This window comes from Rhinolophus sinicus, chromosome 8, assembly GCF_057876585.1.
Source record: "Rhinolophus sinicus isolate RSI-liver-muscle chromosome 8, RSI-T2T, whole genome shotgun sequence".
Taxonomy (NCBI): domain Eukaryota; kingdom Metazoa; phylum Chordata; class Mammalia; order Chiroptera; family Rhinolophidae; genus Rhinolophus; species Rhinolophus sinicus.
The window spans coordinates 82,127,914-82,151,923 of NC_142508.1; the positions used below are offsets into that span (position 1 = coordinate 82,127,914).

Below are 24,010 nucleotides of genomic sequence, written 5' to 3' on the forward strand. Positions count from 1 at the left end.
CGCCGCCATTTTGGAGCTCCTGAGGAGGAGGGGAAAGCGGGGGGAACGGGGGCGAAGAGGCGGGAGCGAGGTGGGAGAGGACGCGGGCCCGGGCACCGCGGGGCCCCTGGCCGGCCCGAGGAGGCCCGCGGAAGCAGCAGCCGCCGCCCGACCGCAGGTACCGCGCCCCGGGGCCGCCCCTCCGCCCGCCGCGAGCGCCGCCGCCGGCCATGTGCGCCCTCCCCTCGGGCCTCCGCCGGGCCCGCCGGTGCTCGCCACACGCCGAGCTCCGCGTCCCCGTGCGGTGCTGTGCCGCCCGCAGCGAGGCGTGCGGGGAGCCGGGGTGGGGCGGGCCGCCCGGCGTCGCTTCCCTCCCCTCCGCTGCCGGGAGTCGGCCGACGCGCGGGGACGCAGCTGACGACGGCGTCCCCGCCGCGTCTCCGTGCTGTTCTCGCGCCGCAGCCCTTTCGCCACCGCTGGGGTGGGAAAGGCTGGGACGCAAAAGCGGCCCCTGCCGGCGCCTCTTCGAACCTCCTCGGTGAGGTCCCGTCAGTGGGAGAAGCTCCGCCGCCCAAGCCCCGGGGGCATCCGGAGGGCACGGCGTGTGTGGAAGGCCCGCCGAGCGCCTAGGCGGAGGCCGCCACCCCCACCCGCAGGCCGTCCGCCCGCAGCCGCCGAGTGGGCGGTCGCGTGCTGCCCGTGTGCGTCTCTGGTCGGGCGCCTGCTGATCTGTCACCTCCGTGCGCTGGCGCTGCGCTGGCTGCCGTAGGACCGCTCTGCCTCGGGGTGCGCGGCGCGGCTCTGATTGCAGAGCGAGCCTGGCCCCTTCGTCCTGTACCTCACCACCTTGCTTAGAATTAACTTCAGGAGGAGACCAAATACGTTCTGCCCTGGCGGTGAACTCAGCCATAAGCGATGGAGTGGCGTTGTCGGTGAAACGAATAAGCGTCCTTTGATCCTGTAGCTTCGTTCTGGCCACGATAAGCCGACGGGTAGGACCGCGCAGGAAGCTGCATCCGAAGGGCAGGCCGCTGTCTTACGTGTCTAAGCTGCCATTCAGCTCACTGGGCTTGTAGAACTGTTTGAAGTTTGCAGAATCACCGTTTATATTGTATTTTTAGTGAAGATTAAAATAGCAGTATACAATTTTTGTTCCTAATTCATTGGACAGTGATATCAGTAAAACCAATAATATTTTGAGTCAATTCGATGACTTCTGAGCTAAAACGTAAAATACACAATTATTGGACAAGTTTCCACAGCTGTTTTTTCTAACATGCAAAATCCTAAAGTCTGCTTGTTAGATAAATTATGTAAATTTAAATCACATAATTGGGTTGCGTGAACATTTACTCTGAAGTTGCTTTTGACATAGAATAGTGAGAAATTTTTCACTGCCCCCAAAAATCATTACATCGTTTCACCAAGTAAGAGAAATGTTTGATACTACCTACTTCCCTTCTTGGCCACAGCTGGATTCTGACAATTGATCCAAGAGACTGTGTTAATTTCAGGAATTGATTTGAAAGACCCTGGCTCTGCCACTTAACAGCCATGTATCCTTGGGTAAGTCACGTAAACACACTGAGTGTTTCCTTATTTATAAAGTTGTGTAACATCCACCTAGCCTGTCCCAAAGAGCAATCACACATATTGATACAATGTAGCTGTTAGGGGCTGTTACTCTTTTCAGTATCGATACTTTCTAAATGTTTGTTCTCACTGAGAAATAAGAGGAAACTTCTTGAATTGAGAAAGGATACATTTAGAATCAGGGAGGCTTGGATTCCAGTTCTTAAATGATTTATTACTTTGTATCTGTGAGCCTGCCAAGAATTATATGAGTAATGCACAGAATGGGCACAGGCCCTCCAGGGCAAGGACTCCCACTCGGCTTCCTGCTCTCTAGCACAGTGTTTGGCAGTTATAGGTACATGTTCAGGGTAAATATTGGTTAACGTTACTTAGACCTTACATCTTAATTGCAGCTGCCAAATTAGAATATTATCTCAGGCTAGATGCCAGCTAAGAAATTTTATTCTATGAAATTCATATACTTGTGATGTTTATACTCAGTTTTTTCTCAGTGGCAATTAATAGCTACAGTAAGATAAGGAGATTTTAAGTCAAATGAACTGTAGCTGACATTAGGAAGGTAAATCTATAAATATAATGTATAAGCATTTTCGGGGTGACTTTGTAGACAGTTTATAATTCAGGGACACAAAAGTTTATCCAGCACCATACTGCTTTACAGCTGAGGAATCAGAAACCCACAGAAACTATGACTTGCCTAAGGTCGCACAGCTCAGTGAGGTTCCTCTAGGAGAGGAATCCGTGAGTTTATGTCCCCTGACTTCTTTTGCTTGGAGCAAAATAAATGATTTGTATTTTAGAATTACAATAATGTAAAAGAATGGGGAATTGCCGTTACTTCTAAGAAGTTTTTCTCTAGGAAAAGAACAAATTCTTAGTCTGAAGGAAAGGGTTCTTTATACATATTGAACTGTCTATACATACACAGAAAAATCACAGCCTTTCTTGAGGCCCATGTGAATCGTTCGACTTGATTTTACTTATGACGACACCATACTGACGGTGACTATAAAGGAACTAATCAGATGTGCAAATAAACCAAACAGCAAATGATAAGGAGATAAAGACGGCTGAGCTTATTTGACTCTTTTCTTGCAAAAGATGTTAATTATAAGCTTTTGCCTGTGGAATACTAATGTCTAGGGAAGACTAGAGACTCAGTGGAAAAGGTGGTAGAACTTTTCTGGTTGGGGATATAACTTTATTGCAACAATTTGATGCATTTGATCTAATGTTGTTACGTCTGGAGACTGCACACAAGACCCTTGTTTGGCTGATGACTCTAGTCTTCTCCCAGGAAATCTTATCAGCCCTGCTGGCCTTTTCACCAAGCTTGTTCTCACTTCTGCAAGTAAAACACTGTTAGAGCTGCCTTCCTTGTCAGCCTTAGGCTTGTGTGACAGAGTTCCAAGAAAGCAAACGGTACACTCAAATTCGGAGAACTGAAGGGGATGTGTCCGCAGATATGCTCGGAAAAAAGGCGTTGGGCTTAAACAGGCAACAACAGGGGCCGCAGCGTCGGAAGGAACCAGTGCCATGACCCGGAGCGTCTTGTAGAGCACCTACCTGGAGAATGGCCTTCTGTTGGGGAACACGGCCAGTTCCAGCTGACCTGGAGAGAGGGGACCAGGGAAATGAATATGTTGACCTCGCTCAGCTGCCTTCTGATCTCCTGAGGGGGCTCCCTATTGGCATGAGCACCAGAGAATCGAGTGGAGAAGAGGGAACAGTGAGCCTAGAGGGGCAGATGGATGGTGCCTGGCATGGTTGTCCTTGAATGCACGCATCTCTTGCCTCTTCAGGAAGCCTTTGCTTACCTTTCTAGACTAAAGAGTTCCAGTCTCTTAGGATCTCGTCGCTGACAGAAGCCTTCTGGCTGTTTTACCTTGTATACTGTTGCATTGTTTAAAAGCTGTTAATTTTTAACTTCTAAATATGTTTGTCTTATTCACTCAGCTCAGTTTTACACTACAAGGTCTGACAATTAAGTTCGCGAATTGACGATGTTGCTAACCTTTTTTGATATCAGAGGGATTATTCATTATGAATAACAAACAGTTCACCAAGTTTACTAGTTGGAAGTGTTGAAAAGGCTGCGTGAAAAAGTTAGACGACCTGAACTTTTCTCCAACAACTCATGGCTCTTGCATCACGACAGTGCACCAGCTCACACGGCACTGTCTGTGAGGGAATTTTTAGCCAGCAAACAAATAACTATTGGAACACCTTCCCTGATCTGGCCCCCAATGACTTCTTTCTTTACCTGAAAATAAAGGAAATATTGAAAGGAGGACATTTTGATGACATTCAGGACATCAAGGGGTAATACGATGACAGCTGTAATGGCCACTTCAGAAAAAGAGTTCCAACATTGCTTTGAAGGGTGGACTAGGCGCTGGGGTCGGTGCACAGCTTCCCAAGGGGAGTACTTAGAAGGTGACCGTAGTGATATTCAGCAATGAGGTATGGAGCACTTTTTCTAGGATGAACTCACGAACTTCATTGTCTGACCTCGTGTGAGTGCTGTGAATTTAAATTTTTTCCTATTCCTGGTACTTTGCTCGCTTTGCACATAATTTTTTCTGTAACTTTGATTTTTAAAAATGAAGCATTTACAGAAGTAGAAAGAATAGCGTAATGAACTCCTAGGTACTCATCACTCCAGTTACAAATTGGCCACTCTTCCTGCCCACTCTCTCTCCACCTGCTCCTCCGGGGTAATTTTTTAAGGACATTGCTTGGCTCTCTTGGCGGCTGTGCACAGTAAGCCCATTAGCACAGTCCATGTTGCCATTGTTACTGAGCCAGTGGGACGGTGTTTATCTTCCTTGTTTTCATCTCTGTTATTCAAATAAATTTTACTTCACTTGACGTGCAATCCCAAACAGATGCACACTGGTGGCCTCAGTGAAATTTTGTGGAAAATTTGGAGTTGGCCTTCAGGTCAACCTCAAACCCTCTGTGTTTGCTTTATCATGAGCTGTTTATCTGACCTGTTTAACTGAGGCTTGTGCATCGGTTTTCCATGTGCACCTAAACTGGTTTTTCAGGTGTTTCTTGGTGTTCTTCATGTTGTCACATAGTTTTGTAGCTGCCATTTCTGTACTTATCCCCAAATGTGTGCCGCCTCCATGATGAGACACTTGCATTCATGTCCAGGGAGGATTGGGACGTTGGCTGCAGATTTCCGAGTCTTCCCCTTGAGGTGAAGTGAACTCCTTCCTACATTTTCCTGTCTTTTCAAGGTGCACACTGACGGACATGGGGAGCAGTTGGCACCACTCTGCCTCCCTCCTGTTGTGTCGCGAAGTAAAGAAAGATAATGTGAGGCACCTTGGCCGTCAGTCTTGTGGGAATCCAGTCTTAACCTCCAGGTTATCAGTCAGCCTGCGGGGAGGGCAGGGGATCTTACCTTAGAACCACATCTGGTGCAAGAAAGTGAATGTTCAAGGATTCCTGTCCTTAACCTGTTTAACATTGGCACGCAACAGTGAACTAGTGGGAACAAAGCTTTCAGGGACTGACCCCACAGGGGGTCAGAGGTCTCAGGAAGAGCCGCAGCTCCCCTGGGCCTAAAGATGTGGGATTCCTGGGCAATAAGGTAACTTAAGTCACAAAGTGTTTTTCTAAAGAAACAGATTGTTCCGCCGTTGGTCCCCTCTTTAGTGACTTAAGGTTGAAGGTAGAGATTTCAAAGCACGTGTTCTTCTTACTTGAGACAGATTTAATGGAACGCCAAGCAGTTGTCGACTTAGGATATTTCAGCTTCACGGTGGTGCAAAAGCAGTACACACGCAGGAGAAACCGTACTTTGGATTCTGAGTATTGATCTTCCCCAGCTGGTGGTGTGTAGCTGATCTCTTGTTGTGGACAGTGCAGCTCCCAGGCAGCCACGTGGTCTGGAGCACAGACAACCGTGGTCTGCAGTGTAGTAGTAACCGCATGTTCAAGGAGCCCCTGTCATCTTTTGAGAGGTGATGCCCTCAGGTTGTTTAGAGGAGAGAGTGGCCTCCGGGAGCTGGCTGGTGTCCTTGTTCAGGCTGTGACGCGCATCTCCTGCCATGAGTTAATCAGGAAAGCAGAAAGGGCTGCATGTTAGGAAGGAGGGAGGAAGTGATTAACTAAAGAAGCCATGAGTGAAGTGTTTGCACTTTTACCTGATATGGACCTACGCATAGGGAGTTAGTGTGCCAGAAAGAGGAGGAAATCCAAGCGGAGGAGCGTAACTGCTGTTGGGCTGGGAAGCAATCAGGCTGCTCCAAGCTCTGGGGGGGTCTAGTGGGAGTTTGGATGTGATCTTAGCAGGGCCTCCTGGGGAGGAGGCCGTGACCCACCTGAAATAAGAGTGCAGACTCCGTGGCTGAGATTAAATGACAGCGTGGTCTTTGGTCTGCAGCCAGTGCCACTAAAACTTTACTGGCGTTTATTGAATGTTGTGAGTAAGATTCTAAAATGCACCTAAAAATGTGGAAAAACAAAACTTGTTGCTGGAAGAAAGCCTAACTTAAAAATGTGATCCAAGTCAACAAACTAATGTCACTTTAAGCCAAAGGAAATGTTTGAAATGAAAGGACTGCCAAGAAATGGAGTTTTAAGATTTAGGCTGAAAGATGCAAGTACTTTGTTTTGTGACCTCCTTGCCCGTGACGTGTAACTGGGACTGCCACGTAGACCGCGGTGAGAACTCTGCGTGTTTGGACCTGGACCACAGCTAGCATGTCAGCTGTGTCCTTCTTTGGCGCCCCTTTCCCTTTCAGGAAAAAGAAAATATGTGTGTATGAGTGATACTTGACCACTTATGTGACCTCTGGGAAAAACCGCAGCGTAGTTTGTGGTTTGTCTTCAAGGAGACAAACCAAAGGAAGTGAAAGGAGGAAGAGGGTCATTGCTTTTATTTAGTTTCGTTAGCACAGTGCTTCTCAAAAGTAACCGTGCCCTTTAAAATAGGTTAATGACTATAGTTTCATAATTCCAAAGATTTGTGGAGAAAGACCTGAACTGTATGATTTTTGTAAACTACAGTTATATTTGGGGTGAGAAATTGTGTGAGTCATATTGGCTTGACGGGGTGGTACTGCATAGAAACGAGGTGGTTCCCTGGGCCCTGGGAATGGCTGCGACCCTTTCATCAACTCTGCAGAAGACGGGGTACTGACTGGGCCTGGCTAGATGGCTAGGGGAAAGGAAGGGAAGAAAGGGAGAAGCAGAAGGTCAGTCTTTTCCAGAAAGAAATGAAGGATGGAAAGCTCTCTGCCCTCAGTCCTGACAGGAGACAGCGTTCCGAAGAGAAATTCCAAACAGCCTGCGTCTCCGTCAGGGCTGGCCAGGTGCACTGACGACCCCCGTAGAGATTGTTGGGTGAGCTCACCCCGACTGGTCCAGGTTTCCTGAGCCACACACCTGCGGTTAGCCTTAACTGGTGTTTCTTTCTGTTGTGCGTTGCCCCGCAGGTATGGAAGAAAGCGGTGTTGCCATGTTGGTGCCAGATATTGGGGAACAGGAAGCGGTGTTGACTGCTGAAACTGTCATCAGTTCACTGGAAATCGATGAGCCAAGAAAAGCCAAAACAGATCCGTTAATCCATGTTATCCAGAAGTTAAGCAAGATCGTGGAACATGAAAAGTCACAAAAATGTCTTTTAATTGGGAAAAAACGCTCACGTTCCAGTGCTGCGACGTGCTCTCCTGAAGCCCAAGAGCCCTGTGAGGTTCCAGCTAAGGTGGCCCAGCCGCCTGCTACCGCCGATGGAGGGGCCGAGGAGCCGCAGGTGCCTGGCACCCCGGGTGCCCCCGCCCAGAACGATGGGAAGCCCATGTCCTACCAGTGCAGCCTCTGCCAGTTCCTGTCACCGTCGTTCCCCGTGCTGAAGGACCACGTCCGACAGCACGGCCAGCAGAACGAGGTGCTGCTCATGTGCTCTGAGTGCCACATCACGTCCAAGAGCCAAGAGGAGCTGGAGGCTCACGTGGCAACGGACCATGAGGACGAGGCCAGCAGTCGTCCTCAGCCCGGACTCCCCCAGAGCGTGAGCCCCTCCAGCTCCGTGGGCCCCAGAGCCACAGAGACAAGCCGTGAAACGCCTCCTGATGTCCCGGTCAGGGTGAACAGCCCGCCAGCCGCTGGCCCCCGCGCATCCGTGGCAGACGTGGGGCGGGGCAAGTGGTACGCATACGAGCAGTACGGCCTGTACCGCTGCCTGTTCTGCAGCTACACGTGCGGCCAGCAGAGAATGCTGAAGACGCACGCATGGAAGCATGCTGGGCAAGTGGACTGCTCCTACCCAATATTTGAGAATGAAAACGAGCCCCTGGGCCTGCTGGAGTCCTCGGCGGCTGCACCTGGCGGGCTAGACGCTGTGGTCATCGCCATCGGAGACAGCGAGCTGAGCATCCATAACGGCCCCGCCGTGCAGGTGCAGATCTGCAGTTCAGATCCCCTGCCTCCTGCATGTCCCCTAGCGCAGGCCGACGCGGCTGTGGGTGTCAGGGGGGCGGCAGCCCTGGAGCCGCATGAGGAGGAAGTGCTCGAGGTGATTTCTGAGGCGGAGGACAGCCTGGCGGCCGACAGCCTGCTCTCATCGGCACAGAAGATTGTCAGCAGTTGCCCCAATCAGCAGGGCCACGTGAACGTGATCGTGGAGCGCCTGCCAAGCGCTGAGGAGCCGCTCTCTGGGCGGAGTTTCCTCGTGGGTGCTGACATGGACGAGGGGAGCAGCCCGACGCCCACAGAGGCCCAGGGCGGGGACGCGGGAAGAGGTGACGGTCCCCATGCTGGGAAGTGCACTGTGGACATTGGGGGTCTGATCCTCGGCTGGAGCAGTGTGGAGGGGACAGACGGTGAATTCCTGCGGAAGGGGCTAGACCCCGATGAGAACGCGCCCCCGGGCCGCAGGAGGACCAATTCCGAGTCTCTCCGACTGCACTCACTGGCTGCCGAGGCCCTGGTCACCATGCCCATAAGAGCTGCCGAGCGGGCGAGAGCCAGCCTCCTGGATCCAGACACCGGGCAGAGGCAGGTGGAGAGCACGTTGGCGGTGTATTCTAAAATGATGTCGCCGCTCAGAAACGCTCCCGGTGGATTAACTGGTTTTAGCCAGAGCAGCTCTGCGCTGGTGGCACTCCCAGGGGGCAGGCAGGAGCTGTCAGGCGGGCAAGTGAAGACGGGCATCAGCACATCCTTGCTCACCGTGATTGAGAAGCTGCGGGAACGGACGGACCAGAACGCCTCAGATGACGACATCTTGAAGGAGCTGCAGGACAATGCACAGTGCCAGCCCAGCAGCGACCCCAGCCTGCCGGGAGGCAGTGTCGTGGAGTACGTCCCCAGCGCAGAGCGGCCCTACCGCTGCCGCCTGTGCCACTACGCCAGCGGGAACAGGGGCTACATGAAGCAGCATCTGCGTGTGCACCGACAGAGGCAGCCCTACCAGTGTCCCATCTGTGAGCACGTCGCCGACAGCAGCAAGGCCCTGGAGGGCCACATGATCGGCCACTGCAAGGCCAGGCTGCACCAGTGCCGGCGCTGCGAGGGCGCGTTCCATTACAAGGTGAGCGCTGGAGAGCCGGGGCTTAGAGCAGGGGCGGGTCGGGACTCGACACTCCAGCCCAGCCACTCCCGTGACCATCAGCAAACAGGCCCAGAATCATGGCATGACCGGGGGCCTCAGGTGCTTAGCACCCAAGCTGGGGCTCAGACCTGGGGCAGTGGAATTTGGGGTGGGACTCCCTGCCTGCACTCCCCCAGCCTGTGCCCGTGCTTTGGTGTGTCAGTGCTTCGGTTCCCTGCTTGAGGGCTCGTACAAATGCAGGGCTTTCAAAGTACGTGGGAGTGAATTACACAGGAATGTGCCGTGGGCAACAGTATACACGCGTGATCACATGCATTTAATCCCACATCTTCCATGGCCCCGAAATGCAGGCACTCCCTTCGGCTGCTGCCCCAGCGGCCGTGGTGACTAATGGCATTGCAGAAGGGCTGAACCGTGTCACTGTACTTGATGAAGACCATGCAGTGTAAATAGAGCCCCATGGCTTATGTTCTGTGGGTGTTTCGAGGACTTTCAGGGATTACTCTGTGATTTTCGTCTTCTGTACGACCTTAAAACCAACAGCCAGCAGGAAGTGCTGCTTTAGCAAAGGAAACTTGCATTCGTTGAGTCACTGGTATAGAACGTTTACTCTTCAACGTGCCAGTTGACTTTGAAAATTAATGAAAAAAAAAAAAAAAGAGTATCCTCAAGGGCTGACCGCGAAACCAGGCATGTAGCCTTTTCCTCTCAGCTTACCCAGAGTTGGGTCTAGCTGGTAGTGAACAGGTAATCAGGAAACGAAGCCTCGAAGGCACATTCACCCCATTCGATTGTCCTCGTGAGATTCTGGGCTGGCCTTGGGCCACTGGACAAGCAGTGCACAGGCGAGTTCCAGGTGTTTCCAGAAGTTCCTTTGCTGCTGTACCCTTGACTTGAGTGGGGGGGAAGGAAGGGGTCCTTGGAGTAGCGGTTCACATGAGGCCTCCCCAACACTCTTATTGATATTTGAAGGCAAACTGGAGGGGGTCACCTGTCACCTGGGACTTGCTGCTATGAGAGTGTTGCGTGTGACTCTGCTCTGGGCCTGTTGGGCTTCAGAAGCTGCACGCACCACGAACAGGCTCTCAGCGGTGGCTTCCTTGTGGAGAACCTAAGAAGGGGACCTGCCTGCCTTTTGGGTGAGATTGTGATTTCCCTATTGTAATTTCAACAGTCAAATGTGTCAAATAATCTTTTAGCACGTTTGATTTTAGACTTGGTAACGTGTTCTAGGTACCAGGCCGTGGAAGCAATTAACTCCTCCAGCCTCCTCGTGACTGCGAGTGTGTGTACTGAAAATCGTGTGTTCATTTCTCTCTGTTTCAGAGTCAGCTGAGGAACCATGAGAGAGAGCAACACAGCCTTCCAGACACGGCCATGTCGACAGGGACCCCCAGTGAGCCAAGAGTGTCCAGCGAGCCAGCTGGGGGGACGCGTGCTCAGGAAGGTACCTGCACTGCCTGGCTTGTGCCGTGAAAAAGGCCCCTAGCTGTCCTGTGGGTCACTTTGGGGACTAGAGCTGCATGTATTCTCCTGTCTTGTGCTGGCGGGGAGGGAATCTTGTCTCTGTTGCCGAGGAAATTCCGAGCACTAAATGAGGTACTGTGGTTGTAAGTACTCAGCCTCCACTATGGGCATAGATACTATGGGGAAACTGCTGTCCCGTGAGAGCCAAGTGCAGCATAAACCCTGAGGTGACATGCCAGCGAGCCAGGGGAGCTGCAGCCCAAAAACAGAGCCTCTTGCCCTCCCGAGTGCCAGCGGGCGCACTGAGGACACAGCTTTGCAGGTGACAGGCCCCACCTCAAGCCTTAACTGAGGCTCCTGCTGTGATCCCACTCTTAACCAGCATTACTGCCAGTTTCATCTGCATTGTCTCCAAAACCACCACCAGGTCTCTATGCGCTCGCTAGGGACCGTTGGCCGTGTTGCTGCTGACAGGAGGGCGTGCTGGAATCAGAAGAACGGGTTAGACTTCCATGAAAAGGCAGGCGCCGCGAATGGAGAGTTAGGGTCGAGTGTCATGAGCTGTGTGTGCTTGCATCCGCTCCCTTAAGTCAGTACACTTGAAATGTCTCAAGTGTGGTGCACAGTGTTTGTGGGAAATAAAACATACTGGGGTGGCGTTCCTGTTTAGATTTCCTGGGAATTAAAGTTAGAAACAACTGCTGAGCAAAAGGTTTCACCATAATGTTCATTAAATTATACCCCAGAAAGCATAACTGATGCTGGAATGTTTCTGAAAGAACTGATTTGGACACCACTGCAGCACCAAAACCCGCTTCAAGCAGCTGTCCTCCCTGTGAAGCTCTCCCAGACAAAGGGACTTTATGACACAGCATCTGCTTCTGCAATAGCTGGCTGAGCTCAGTTTGGTTCCCTGACTAGCCCCAGATGCCTCCCTTTATTGTAGCTCAGATATGCTTGCACAGTCCCTGAAAGGAGGCGCTGAAACCTAAAATCTTGGCATTTTTGCCAAGAATTCCTAAGAGGGAAGAAAGCAGCCTGCTCAGTGGCGCCACCTGCAGTTGACAGCAGGCTGGGGTGACTCTTGCATCACCTTCCAAAGCAGTGACATAAGATTGTCCACATAGGTTAACAAACTAACACAGTTTTAGTGAAAAGATTATAACGTCAGCTCAAATTTAAAATAACCCATTGGAGCTTTCCAGCCCTAGTGAGGCCACCATCCTCCATTTGCAGTATCGTTTCCTGGTGGACCGTGCTCTCCCCTTGGGTCCAGTGTTTGCATTTTAAGTCGCATGCCACGCCTTCCCCCACCTGGCTCCACTCGTTGTCATGGTGTGTGTGACCCTTCTGATGATGGCGACCCCCTGCGTACCTACACCTACGCTGATGCTTTATCAGTCCAAGGTTAGATCTCTCAAAATCCGTTTGTCGGGCCAAAGAACAAGTTTTAGTTCATAAAGAAAGTAACAATAATTTATATTTCTTAAAACCTGTTTAACCATTTAGTAAACATGCTCAGCCAGAGGGGAGACGTGTGCAATACACAGCACCGGTAACTGGGGGCAGTCTCCCCTAAGAGGCGCAGGGTAATGGTACCTGGGACGTGCCTCCTGCCAGAGGCATGGAGCGGCCGGCTTGAGCTGGATCCTGGCTGCTGGGAGCACAGTGGGGGCTTCACTGTCTTTGTGACCAGAACAGCTGGCTGTGTCCGTAAAGGTCTGCGTGTCACAGCAGCCCTGCCAAAGCCGTGGGCAGAGCGCTCTCACACGTAGGTTGGTCTGTATTGTGCACCACGATTGCCAGCCCCAAGGACTCACTATGAGCGCGGCAGGCATGGCCACCTCAGTGACCTGTGCAGGAGGACAGGGAGGCCCAGACAGGCAGGGGGTGGGGGTGGGGGAGGCTTCTGGCTCAGTGACTGCGCTGGGAGAGCTCCTGGTGCCCCCATTTTGTACGTGAGCAGACGAAGTCCTCCTGGGTAAAGGCATTTGCAGGGTTACTTGTGCTGGTGGCAGGGCAGGGCCCAGGCCCGGGTTTGGAACTTTGCACCCAGTGTTCTTTCCGTTGGCACAGTTGCTTGAAGTAGCACAGGCTCAGTCTGTGCTATATTAAGTCTTTCCGTCTGTCATTTTCATTGTCATTGATCTGTAATATTTCTCGCACAAAACCATTATCCAATATTTCACACTTCATTTTTTTAGGTGTTTCTTTTTAAACGGTATTTGGAATACTGCCACTTATAATCAAGTCCAAGTTTTTAACCTACCAATTAAGAGTAATCCTTAGATTATAATTATGATCGGTGTGTGTATTAATGTTATAAATTGATCTTGGAAATTAGGACATTGTGTTCTGCCTGGCAAGAGAAAATTGCAGTTTTAAAGAGCTTAACATTTAACTTACGGATTTCCTTTGTTTTGTTCAAATGTCAGTATGTGGGTTTCCTTTTGTACCTCCAGGTTACCTCCATGCACTGAGCTAGTTAGTGTTCTCCCTGAGCTTTCTCCCTCCCTGCTCTGCCGTGTTCAGCATCTGTGCACGCTTCGTCCTGAGTATACAGCGCAGGCTTTGAGTGGCCTGTGGACTTGGTGCTGACACAGGAAACCAAGGGCGTGTGTTTAGGACTGCTTCGTGTGGTCCCCGCTGTGTTGTCTCGAGCTCTCCCTGTTTCAGTTACAGGGTAGCTTCCTGAGTCACACAGCTGCAGGGTCACGCTCCTCCCAGCTTCTGTCCCCGTACCATGTCAGGTTGTTAGATGCAATGATGAGCGTTACGTGGCACTTCACTGCGCCCTGGCTTTTCCCTCCGTTGTCACTGATAGCTGACAGGTATAAACAAAGGAAACCCAAGACTGAAACAGCATGAGGCTTTTTAGATGGAGTTTGTTACGTATGCTCTGCAGCCACACTGTAGAACATTGGATTGTGGTGTTAAAGTACAGCTGGCTGGCAGGTCAGTGGTTCTCAGGACGACACACCCAGTACTGGTTAGACTAACACCTTTCAAGTTAACTGTGCATCTGTGGTCAATGCAGCTGCTACAGTCAGCAGGGCAGCTGACCTCCAGTTCATTACATTGGGCTTTGGTATGAGGTGTGTCTAAACCAGCCCCGTGTGTCTGGCCACAGGTCAGATGATGTTCGGTTTCTATTTGGTCCAGATGCAGGTGAGGCTGTGAGGCTGTGTTCAAACTTGGTAGCTTTATTAAACAGTGAGAAAGCCTTGATTGAAATGTTAATACTGTGTGGTGTGACTATTCATTTACAATGGATTGTAAATGCTGCCATTTGAACCTAATTGGAGCATGTCACTAAAACTCTGAACTGCCTTGTCTAGAGAATAAGTCTTCAGTCCAGAAACAGTACAGATGTGATGTGTGTGATTATACAAGTACAACGTACGTTGGTGTCAGAAACCACAGACGGATCCACAACTCGGATAAGCCGTACAGGTGAGTGTGATAGTCCTGGAGTCCTAATGCTTGTGAAAATACTGTAAGACCAAAGTAGAGGTAGTTACAAACTCCTGACTCTTGTTTGAACACAGCTTAAGCGCTAAGAACTTTCACTTACTGGTTTCATGAGTATTGTTTGTTAAAAAATAGGAATTTTAAGCTTGAGTCTTAGGACAATAGGTATTTTGTCTAAATGAAATACAGGAAATGTCTTAGCTCTGAGCTTTCAGTTCCCTGTAAGTGGTCGTAGCCATTTTCAGTGTTTAGAGGACCTTTCAGTAGGTCGGCATCTTGTCTCCGTGTTCCCACCAGAAGATCCTTAAAATTTAAAAGCAATGAAATTCCCTGTGAAAGATTCTATTTTTGAAAATTACTCTATCATGTATAGTAGCATAAGGTCATTTAATTTGTTTTTATTACTCGATTTTTCACAGAAGCCAATTCTAATATACCCTGTTTCCCCAAAAATAAGCCCTAGCTGGACCATCACCTCTAATGCGTCTTTTGGAGCAAAAATTAATATAAGACCCAGTCTTATATTATACCCGGTCTCATATTAAAATAAGAGCTCATATTATACCCGTCTTATATTAATTTATGCTCCAAAAGACACATTAGAGCTGATGGTCTGGCTAGGTCTTATTTTCGGGGAAACACGGTATGTTTTCAGAAAATACAGTTATCAAGATAGGCTGGTAAACAGAAATCATTATTTCTTAAATACGCTGCCTCTTGACAGTAAACTACTTGTTGTTTATGTACATGTCGTCCATCTGTCATGGAGCAGCTTGGTCTCCTGTGGCCATGATGGGACATGGTTCCCATTCTGAGCTAAGCTGGGGAGAGCTAGGCCGTGGGCATGAACTCTTTTAACCCCCTGTCAAAACTTGTTTCCTGTTTTAACTCTCTCCCCAGGTTTTATAGGTGTGACAAAGGTGAGTGTGGGAAAGTGACTGTATTACTATCTAAATGAAAACCTGACAGAAGACTATGCCTTAAAATGCCACTATTAGATCTTCTATGTGTAGTTTTAAATATTTAATCTGTGCTTAATTTGCTAACCGACAGACTTCTTTATAATCACTCTTCCGACAATGTATCTGTTTGCTAAGGCTTCTGGCTCTGTGGAAGATGTCTGACCTTGCTGCCATGTCTGTTTTGTGGTTGTTCCCAGGGGAAGGACTTAGCTGTTTATCAATGTGGAATCAATCATTTGGATATAGAGTGGGCTGGTATAAAAAGGCTGTTTATCTAGTTTTTTTCATTGTGGTAGCATTGGTTAATAACCTTGTATAAGTTTTAGGTATATGATGTTATAATTCCATATCTATATACACTACAGCATACTCACCACCAAAAGTCTCATTTCCATCCATCATCATCTATTTGGTCCCCTTTATCCATTTACCTCTCCCCTACTCCCCTCCCCGTCTGGTAACCACCAATCTATTGTTGTGTTTTGTTTGTGCATTTGTTTTTGTTGTTGTTTTTTGACTCATATTCCACATATGAGTGAAATTAACACAGTTTGGGGTCTTTTTCCATCTGACTTACTTCACTTAGCATAATTCCCTCAAGATTCATCCATGTTGTTGCAAATGGCACTATTCCATCTTTTTATGGCTGAGTAGTATTCCATTGTGTGTATGTATGCACCACATTTTCTTTATTTCAAACTAGGACCCTTAAGAAAGATTTTTCCCCCCAAATGTAATGAAGATCCTTGACCATTATTTGCAATAACTCAATGCCGTAAATTGAAGGTGACAAGTAATAGATGGTATTTAACATGTATCATTTGTGATTTACCCTAGGAAGTATTTAGGGGAATGTGATGGAAGCACTTGGTTCATTTGATAGGAGGAAAAAGCTTTGCCTTTTTATTTTGGGTGTCTTTATTCTCAAATTTGATGCTATGCCACGCCAAATTCATGCAATCGGGGCAAGAATAAAATGACATTCTCTGTGTCTAGAATTAGACTGTCCATTCAGTCATTGAGAAACATTCATTGAGCAAATATTATATTCCAAGAGCTGTGCTAGGCTCTTAGGCTATTGCCATAATAAAAAAGACACCATCCCTGCCTTCATGAAGCTTATAGACAAGCAGTGAACAAGTGAGCTGTTATACACAGTGGTGGTAAACTTAGGAGAGAGGATAATGACTGACCTTGGTTCTGTAGAGGAGTTTCACGTCTACCTGGACAGATGAGCCTTGCTGCTTGAAGACTCAATTTGATAGCTTTGGGTGTCTTGGGGACTGTGTTTTCCTTAGTTCTTAAAATAATTCACCGACTCAGGGTGGTTGCGTTGTGCTGGCGTCTTCCTACCGGTGGGCAGCACCCATGAGAACTGTCTTCCTGTTACATCAGAGAAGTCTCAGTGTGTGATCTCCAAATTTATTCGCACTGCACTTTGTCCTGAGTGCTTATGTAAGGAATGCTGTGCCCAGGCACAAATTCTGTCACAGCTGAGGTCCCCGGGCGGTGTTGACTGCCTTGGAGCAACCCAGTGGACTGGGGGAGACTGATGCTTTAGAGTCTCAGGCCTGGGCCGGACACATCCTGTGCCCAACTGGGGACCTTGGGCATGCTAGTCCCCAAATGTAACTGGGGGATGTACAGCCTGGTATATAAACCTTCGTTGGGATCGAAGGAGATTGTGTGTGCCAAGTATTCAGCACCCAGCCTGTCCCCTTCCTCTGCTCCTAAAGTCATGAGGGCGGGTCAGAGGCCCCACCCTCATTAAAGGAGGAAAACTGCTTTCCTCCCTGGGTCAGCTCAGGAGACCCGAGAAAATGCAGTGCCATCCAGGCCTGCCGGACGCAGCGCTTGTCTCCTTGTGCTTTATGAAGGAATGTTCCATGCAAAGCACACACCAGCTGTCGTAATGCCTGGTAGTTACAGCATGGACCCGTTTCCAGCAGGTTCCCTTCAGAACTTCCAGATAGTACACTGTTCTTGGTTTAGTTTAACATCGCAGGTCTAGAATTGCCCTGGTTTACATCCCCAAATACCACTTTTCCTCAGGTGACCAGTGTCCTTGTATGTGGTATTGAACCTGTCTTCCTTCAGAAACAATTATATTGGTATAGGTTCCAAAACCACAGCATGGCAGGTGGAGGGTGGGGGACACCGTGACAGAGGGCGGCATGGGCTCGGGACGGAGAGCCCTCGGCACAGGACCAGGCTCCTGGGTGCCCAGTGAGGCGACTGGCAGCTCTCCAGACACCTCGGCGGTTCTCGTCTATGAAGTGGCTCTGCTTCTGTAAGTTTATTGTATTTTGAAAATAAATGGATAGTGGCATCTGTGCCTTTTCTTCTCTAAATACAAGAGCTGCCCAGATATGTGTCTTGGTTTTTTAATAGCCAGTCCAAAAAGACCCAACGTTTTCTTAAATATTATAGTTCAAAAATATGCTTCACTGGCCTTGGACCTGATGCCTCAGGACCTGGAGTGAAAGACAATGCTGCCACAGCCACCATAAAGGTCAAGGTGGCTCAGAATTCAGAGTTTAGTCCTGGCAGATTTCACTGTCATATTTACTTTTGATTTTTTTTTTTTAATTAAAATTTATTGGGGTGATGATGGTTAGTAAAATTAGGCCTTTTGATTTTGTGTTTCATTATCACTGGCCATGTCTCTTAACTGTTGTGCAGGAGAGTTCAGACAACTTACCTGATTTGTTAGGTTTGTAATTATTCAACAAAAATGTCTTAAAAAGTACATTTGCAATTTCTTAAAAAATAAATAAATAAACATAATTTTACCCTACAATCCAGCAGTCATGCTCCTGGGTATTTACCCAAATGATGAAAACTTATGTCCACACACAACCCTGCACATGAGTTTCTAGCAGCTTTATTTGTAATCGCCAACACCTGGGAGCTGCCATGTGCTCTTCAGTGGGCGATGGAGGAGCACACTGGGAGCTGCAGACAGTGGGGTCGTTCAGCGGCAGGAAGAGTTCTCAAGGCATGAAAAGGAAGACATGGAGCAACCTAAACACTTGTGCCTGAGGGAGAGAAACCAGTCTGAAAGGCTGCATGCTGGACAACCCAACTGGTGACACCCCTCGTACGCATCCAGCCCCCGCACTCAGGTCACCTTGTGGACGGGCGTTAATAAATGTGTGGGTGCCGCTTCACTGTAACCGTGCCCCACGCTGACTGACACAGGCCACCACTCGCAGTGATGATGCCACAGGGAACACCCAAAAGTCCCTGGAAAGGAGTGTTTTTAATGAACTTCAGACTTGACCTGTTGTATGTGCCCAGTTATGGGAGACAATTCTTATTTTGAATAGAAGCTTTTTAAGGATTACTAATGACCTGTTTTATTTATGAGCGCTAAAGCCTTGAAGCTTTTCAGGACTGCTCCTCCCGTCTTCTGTGGATCTGTCAATAGGCACGTGGCTCATGTTGGAAATCACCTAATTGGTTTTGCTTTCTAAAGGAATAGAGTGGGGTAGCGCATTGATGTTTTTCCGTGTGTGCGTGGTTACATAACTTAGAGCATAGATTTAGCATATTACTATGTCAAAAACGTACGCCCTAACAGCTAAATTATCTGGGTATTTGTCTTGACACTTGTAAGTTCTCCTAAGCATAGAAGACTTCATTGTTTCTAGGCCATCCATTCTAGGACATTCTAACCTCTGAAGTCATATGTCTCTGAGGTTCAGTGACCCTTAGACTCAGTGAAATACGATTCCTCACAGGCTTCAGGAGAAGAGTTTTGTAGTTACAGAGTCATTGTCATTGTTGAGGTGACACTATGGGACCAGCTGACCCCCTCGTGCCTGCTTTCAGGTGCTCGTTGTGTGGCTATGTCTGCAGCCACCCCCCTTCCCTGAAGTCCCACATGTGGAAGCATGCGAGTGACCAGAACTACAACTACGAGCAAGTGAACAAGGCCATTAACGATGCCATTTCACAGAGTGGCAGGTACTTGACCCCGCCCCTTTTCAGTATAAGCAAGTGAAAGTCCTCCATTCTAACCAACTCAAGGTTTGCTGTTTGTTGTTTGCTTCCTAAGAGTTCTAGGGAAATCCCCGGGAAAGCCTCCACTAAACAGCAGTGAGGAAATTGCTGGTCCCCTCCCTGGAACTCCAGAAAACTTGTCGTCGCCCCCGGAGCTGGTCTCCCAGGCGCCCAGCAACAGTGAGAAACTGAGCCCCTCGAGCGATCCCACCGCCGACAGTTCAGAAAAACCCACGAGCACGGCCCCTCCTGGGATGGAGTATTGTGTTCTGCTCTTCTGTTGTTGTATTTGTGGTTTTGAATCAACCAGCAAAGAAAACCTGCTGGATCACATGAAAGAGCATGAGGGTGAGATTGTCAACATCATCCTCAGTAAGGAGCACGGCACAACCCTGGACACGAATTAGACACGCAGTCCTGGAGAGGCGCCCTTTAGAGGAGTTTCACCTTGGCCGTCCAGTGACCCACTAGACACAGAAGAAATAGTTGGTGTGGTTTTTAAGGAAATGACACATGGCTTTGGAACCAAATCTGTAATGTACTAAAAGGGATTCCGAATGGGTACGTGGTAGTAATATTATAAACATTCTGAGTGAGGGAAATGGGTTGAGGAGGGAGCAGAGATGTAATCCCGTATGAACCGTCTGCCACCTCTGCTCAGGGTTGAGTGTATTTGTTACCAAAAGCTCATTGGAGTGGAGCTGCACAGGCAAAGAGTTGAGGAAGGGTTTGCAGGAACTATTCTAAAACTTACCAAAGGGTCACAGTCTTAAGTGGAGCTCAGTTTTCTTCCTTCTCCATTCTGATGTGCCAGCTCTGGAATGACAGGCCTCCTGGGGGAAGTGGGAGGCAGTGGGAGGAAGAGGGTTTGGAGATAACCTGCCTAAGTCCTTCCGCAAACGGATGGGAAGTAGTCATATACTCAATCTAAGAGATACTGCTTTAGTCCTTAAGAAAAGACGTCTGCATCTAAATCTAGATTGTACATAGGCGTTTAAGGAGTACATTTTTCGTCCTTTACAGAGCATTTCCTGTGGGCACAGGAAGAAATAGGTGAATCCCCACCAGACTCAAACCAAATCTCAAGGTTGAGGAAAACAGAACTGAGTACAGTGCAGGTACTTCCCAAAGGTTCTGGTCAGTGTTTGACGGATCCCACAGTTGTCTAGAAGGTTACACAAGCCTCCCAACCCTCTGTCCTGAACTAGAGCAGGCTTTTATCTGAAAGAGTCTAGGAAAGCAACAAAGTATGAAAATTTGCATTTGATCAGCAGAACTTGGAAATTGAGGCGTTTTAAATCGAAAATAAAAATCAGTGGGGGAAGAGGGGCGAGGTCCAGAAACCCCTGAAGGTGAGCGCTGCTACTGAGATTTTACTTCCTGGGGTTAGTAAGTCGTTCCACTTAACATAAGAGGAAAACCAAATGTGGCTAAAGTCAAATGAGAATTCAGGTTGTTATAAACTTTTAGGAACAAACAGCATTTGGCAAGTCTCCGGGAGTTTCTCCCGTCTAGGAAATGAGCTCCATTTTCTTGGCATGCAGGAGGGCCCGACATTAAAATGCCAGGAAGTAGGTGTGATCTCATTAATTACACATTTTGTATTTTAATGTATTTCTGAGTAAAGAGAACAGGGTTTTTTGTTTTGGTTTTGTGGCTTGATCATTATTTATGCATTGTTTGTTGAGCACGTTGTGCCCACGGTCAGGTGGGTGCCACGGTGCCTGCCCTCACGGTGCTGCTGTTCCTGAACTGGCGGCGGGAAGCCGCCTGCTGGAGCCGAGGCCGGGACTCTGGCAAACAGGAAACACTGAGAGCAGGGTTTTCAATGGGGCTCTCTATGGACTCAGTCAGGGGAGAGCTCGCGCCCCAAAGTCCAGGTGTGAGTTGGATGAATTAGCATTTTAAGGTCGCATTAGGAGTTATCTGCGCGGGGCCAGGCATCTTGAAGCACTGTCTGATTTGTTTTTCTAATCTCATTTTCATGATGATATTTAAACACGATTGTAACTTTGCAGCTCTTTAATTTAGGTAGCTTTAATTTATTTATGAGAGTTCATCCACTTTCTGGTTTTTAAAAAGTACAATGAATTTATATGTAGTAAATTATATTCCCCAAATCCGCTGCATGTGGATATATATTCATTTTCTCGTTTTAAGAATTAAAACAATTATATTTCATTTCAAATTTAAATAAAATGTTTTAAATGGTTCCATTATTATCACTTACATTGTTGCCCCTCAGTCAGTCCTTTCATTGCTGGTAGCTGTGACTCTGTTTCTTTATAAAAATACTATTCTGAAAATTAACAACCTTAGAAAAATTTTGTTTTATAAATTTCCTTGTCTTTAATTTTATATAATCATTTGGAAAATACTAATAACCAAAAAAATCCCCAAAATTCCAATGGTGAATTTCTTACATTACCTTTCTTCATTTTCTTAAACCACTTCCTCTGATTGTGACTTAAACACTCCGTTTGTAATCACGAATTTAAATTTCCCCGGGCTCATGGGGAGAAAACTAACCCAGAAGTTCAGTCTTTAAACATTTGTGTGATTCTGGCCTAGAATGTCCTTACCAGCTTCCTCCCAGCCTGTAGGAGGGCCCATGCGGCCGGGACGGTCCGCTCCCTCCCGGACCGCGTTGTGGCAAGCGTGAGGTTAGCAGCACCTCTAACCAAGAACAACTGAGTGCTTCTAAAAGTGAAAATGACTAAATCCACAATTCAGTCGGAGAAGAGATAGGTATTGAAGTAGTCAGCAGGGACTCCCTTTATAGGAGTAACATTTCATTTACGGGCCCTCGAGCTTTTGCCATACACTGTGGCCCACAGAATTTGTTTTCCACTCTGAACACTTACAACTCTATGATTTGATAGTGAAAATAGTTTTTTAAAGAAACTCACTGGGTAAGGCAAAGTTGGGGGGAAGGTAATGCTTCTGATCATTATAAATGATTCCGTTCAGGGCTTTGTCATTTCCTCTCTGGTGATCCACGGTGGTCTGTGTCCCCAGTGCCCTAACCATCCCAGAACTCTCTCCCATTGCTCTGTAGATTGAGCTCTGTGTGCAGCCCGTGTGGTGTAGTGACACTTCCAAAGCCTTTGTTCTGCATCTGTCCTACACGAGGCAGCGATTGGTGGCTTCCTCATATTCTGTCTTTCAACACAAAGCAGGTGGCAGGCACCTATGTTTACATTGTATCTTCCCGCGATGTACTAGGTTGACAAAGACAAGCAGGTTCTCTATTGAGACTTAACTGTATTTTTAGTATTCATACACACTTATTTAATCTTTTTTATTGTACAGCAAGGTGCTCTAATATTCTATGAAATCTATTTAATAGAATTCTGAGTTTGATATTCATGGACATGATACATGTATTTTTTTAAGAAATAAGTATTGTGTAACACTATGGCATTGCTTCTGTAGCCAAAGTCTAGAAGTTTCTGGAACACTGACAGGTAAAGACTACCCGCTGTATCCTGTTCCACCAGGCTGGTTTGCATTTTGTAAAGCCGTGTGGTCGAGCAGCGTGCCTAAGGCGGGCGCTGCAGGGCTGTGTCCACGGGGCAGTGTGCCTGGTCGGCCAAGCTAGGTCTGCAGCGCTGCCTGAAGTACCTTTGGAAACACTGTGCAACGTTACAGTAACTTATTGTGCTTTATAGGAGAGTCTGTCATGTATTGACTCTAAGATTGTATTTTGGTAATAAATTTTTTGTTAAAAACACTTGCCTGTAAGTTATTAACAAGAGAGTATATCCATTCTTATCTTGGAAATGTTGATTTGATCACTTAGAAAGTTAGGTTTAGTTCATGAGGAACTTCCCAAGGGTTAGACTAAGGTTTTCACCCTTCGGTAACTTGTTCAACAACTGCTGACTAGCATCAAACTGTTACACAAACATAACCAAAAATGCGTTAGATTGTTTCGATTGTTTTAAAAATTCAATCTGATTTTGAAGCTTTTTTCCTTGCTACACAGTTCTTCATTTTATCTTCCAAATCACATCCTTATGTTACATGCTTTAAATTCTGGTATAGTCGTGCTAAAGACTAGCTCTGTCAATGACAGCCACGCCAAAGGTGACATAATGTGGTCACGCCTTGGGCATTTTGTGGTCTATAGCAGGTGTTTCTCACATTAGATTTGTTGGTTGGCAGGTGAAGCTAACATCATCTAACTGTAACCTCCATCTGTTTGTCCGCTTGTACCCCTGCACCCTGGGCCACCTCATCTCAAAGCATCCAAGGCCACATGTTCCTTCCCAAACTGTAACCCTGTGTCCTGTTTCTCAAGGGGCAACACAATATGTCCCCTATCTTTTAAGAACCAAACCCCAACACGACACTGAACTTGAGGTCCGTTGTAGAAACCCCAGCATAGAAGGAATACCCAGGATGTGGCCAGAGGCACGTGTGGCTGTTGGGTGCAGAAATAAAACGCGTATGCTGGAAGCGCACAGCTCACCGTTTCGAAGACTTGGTATAAAAATGTAAAGTCTCGCTAATAGTTTTTTATATTGATTACATGTTGAAATGATATTTTAGATATTTTGGGTTAAATAAAACATTAAAATTGACTTGTTTCCATTGTGTTAGTGTAGCTACCATAAGATGTTAAGTTCCGCCTGGCTCACGCTGTGTCTTGGACAGCGCTGGCATGGAAGGGGTTACGTGACAGCCCTTCAAGTCGAGCTGCCCTCTGCTTTTGTAATCATTCTGTTGGCACACAGCTATGCCCGTTCAACACGTATGGCCTGTGGCGATTTCTGCGGCACAACAGCAACACTGAGAAGTGGCAGGTCACACGGCCCACGAGGCCCATCTTGTCAGCTACATACTTGATGGGGAAAGTCTGCAGCCCTCTGGACTGCAGCAGGGCTGTGATGTGTCCCGGTTATAGCCCTGTTTTATGACTGAATTATACCATTTCTCCCTCTGTAATTTTATAAAGTCT

General features: G+C 47.8%; 1 protein-coding gene across 3 annotated transcripts; it reads left to right on the forward strand.

The window, feature by feature from the left end:
- The first annotated feature begins 3 nt into the window (after positions 1–3).
- ZNF507 (zinc finger protein 507) lies at positions 4–22,780 on the forward strand. 3 transcript variants are annotated; one of them, XM_074314985.2, is made up of 6 exons: positions 4–157; positions 7,026–9,121; positions 10,469–10,589; positions 13,948–14,062; positions 18,877–19,011; positions 19,103–22,780. In XM_074314985.2, the coding sequence occupies exons 2-6, from the start codon at positions 7,028–7,030 to the stop codon at positions 19,452–19,454; spliced, it is 2,817 nt and encodes a 938-aa protein (XP_074171086.2). In that variant the 5' UTR covers positions 4–157; positions 7,026–7,027; the 3' UTR covers positions 19,455–22,780. The 3 variants fall into 3 exon arrangements, 2 of the variants coding, with proteins under 2 accessions (XP_074171086.2, XP_019596088.3); XM_019740529.3 differs by lacking the exon at positions 4–157 and adding an exon at positions 200–1,545; XR_016022143.1 differs by lacking the exon at positions 19,103–22,780 and having other exon boundaries at positions 14–157; positions 11,846–14,062; positions 18,877–18,910.
- The last annotated feature ends 1,230 nt before the right edge of the window (positions 22,781–24,010 follow it).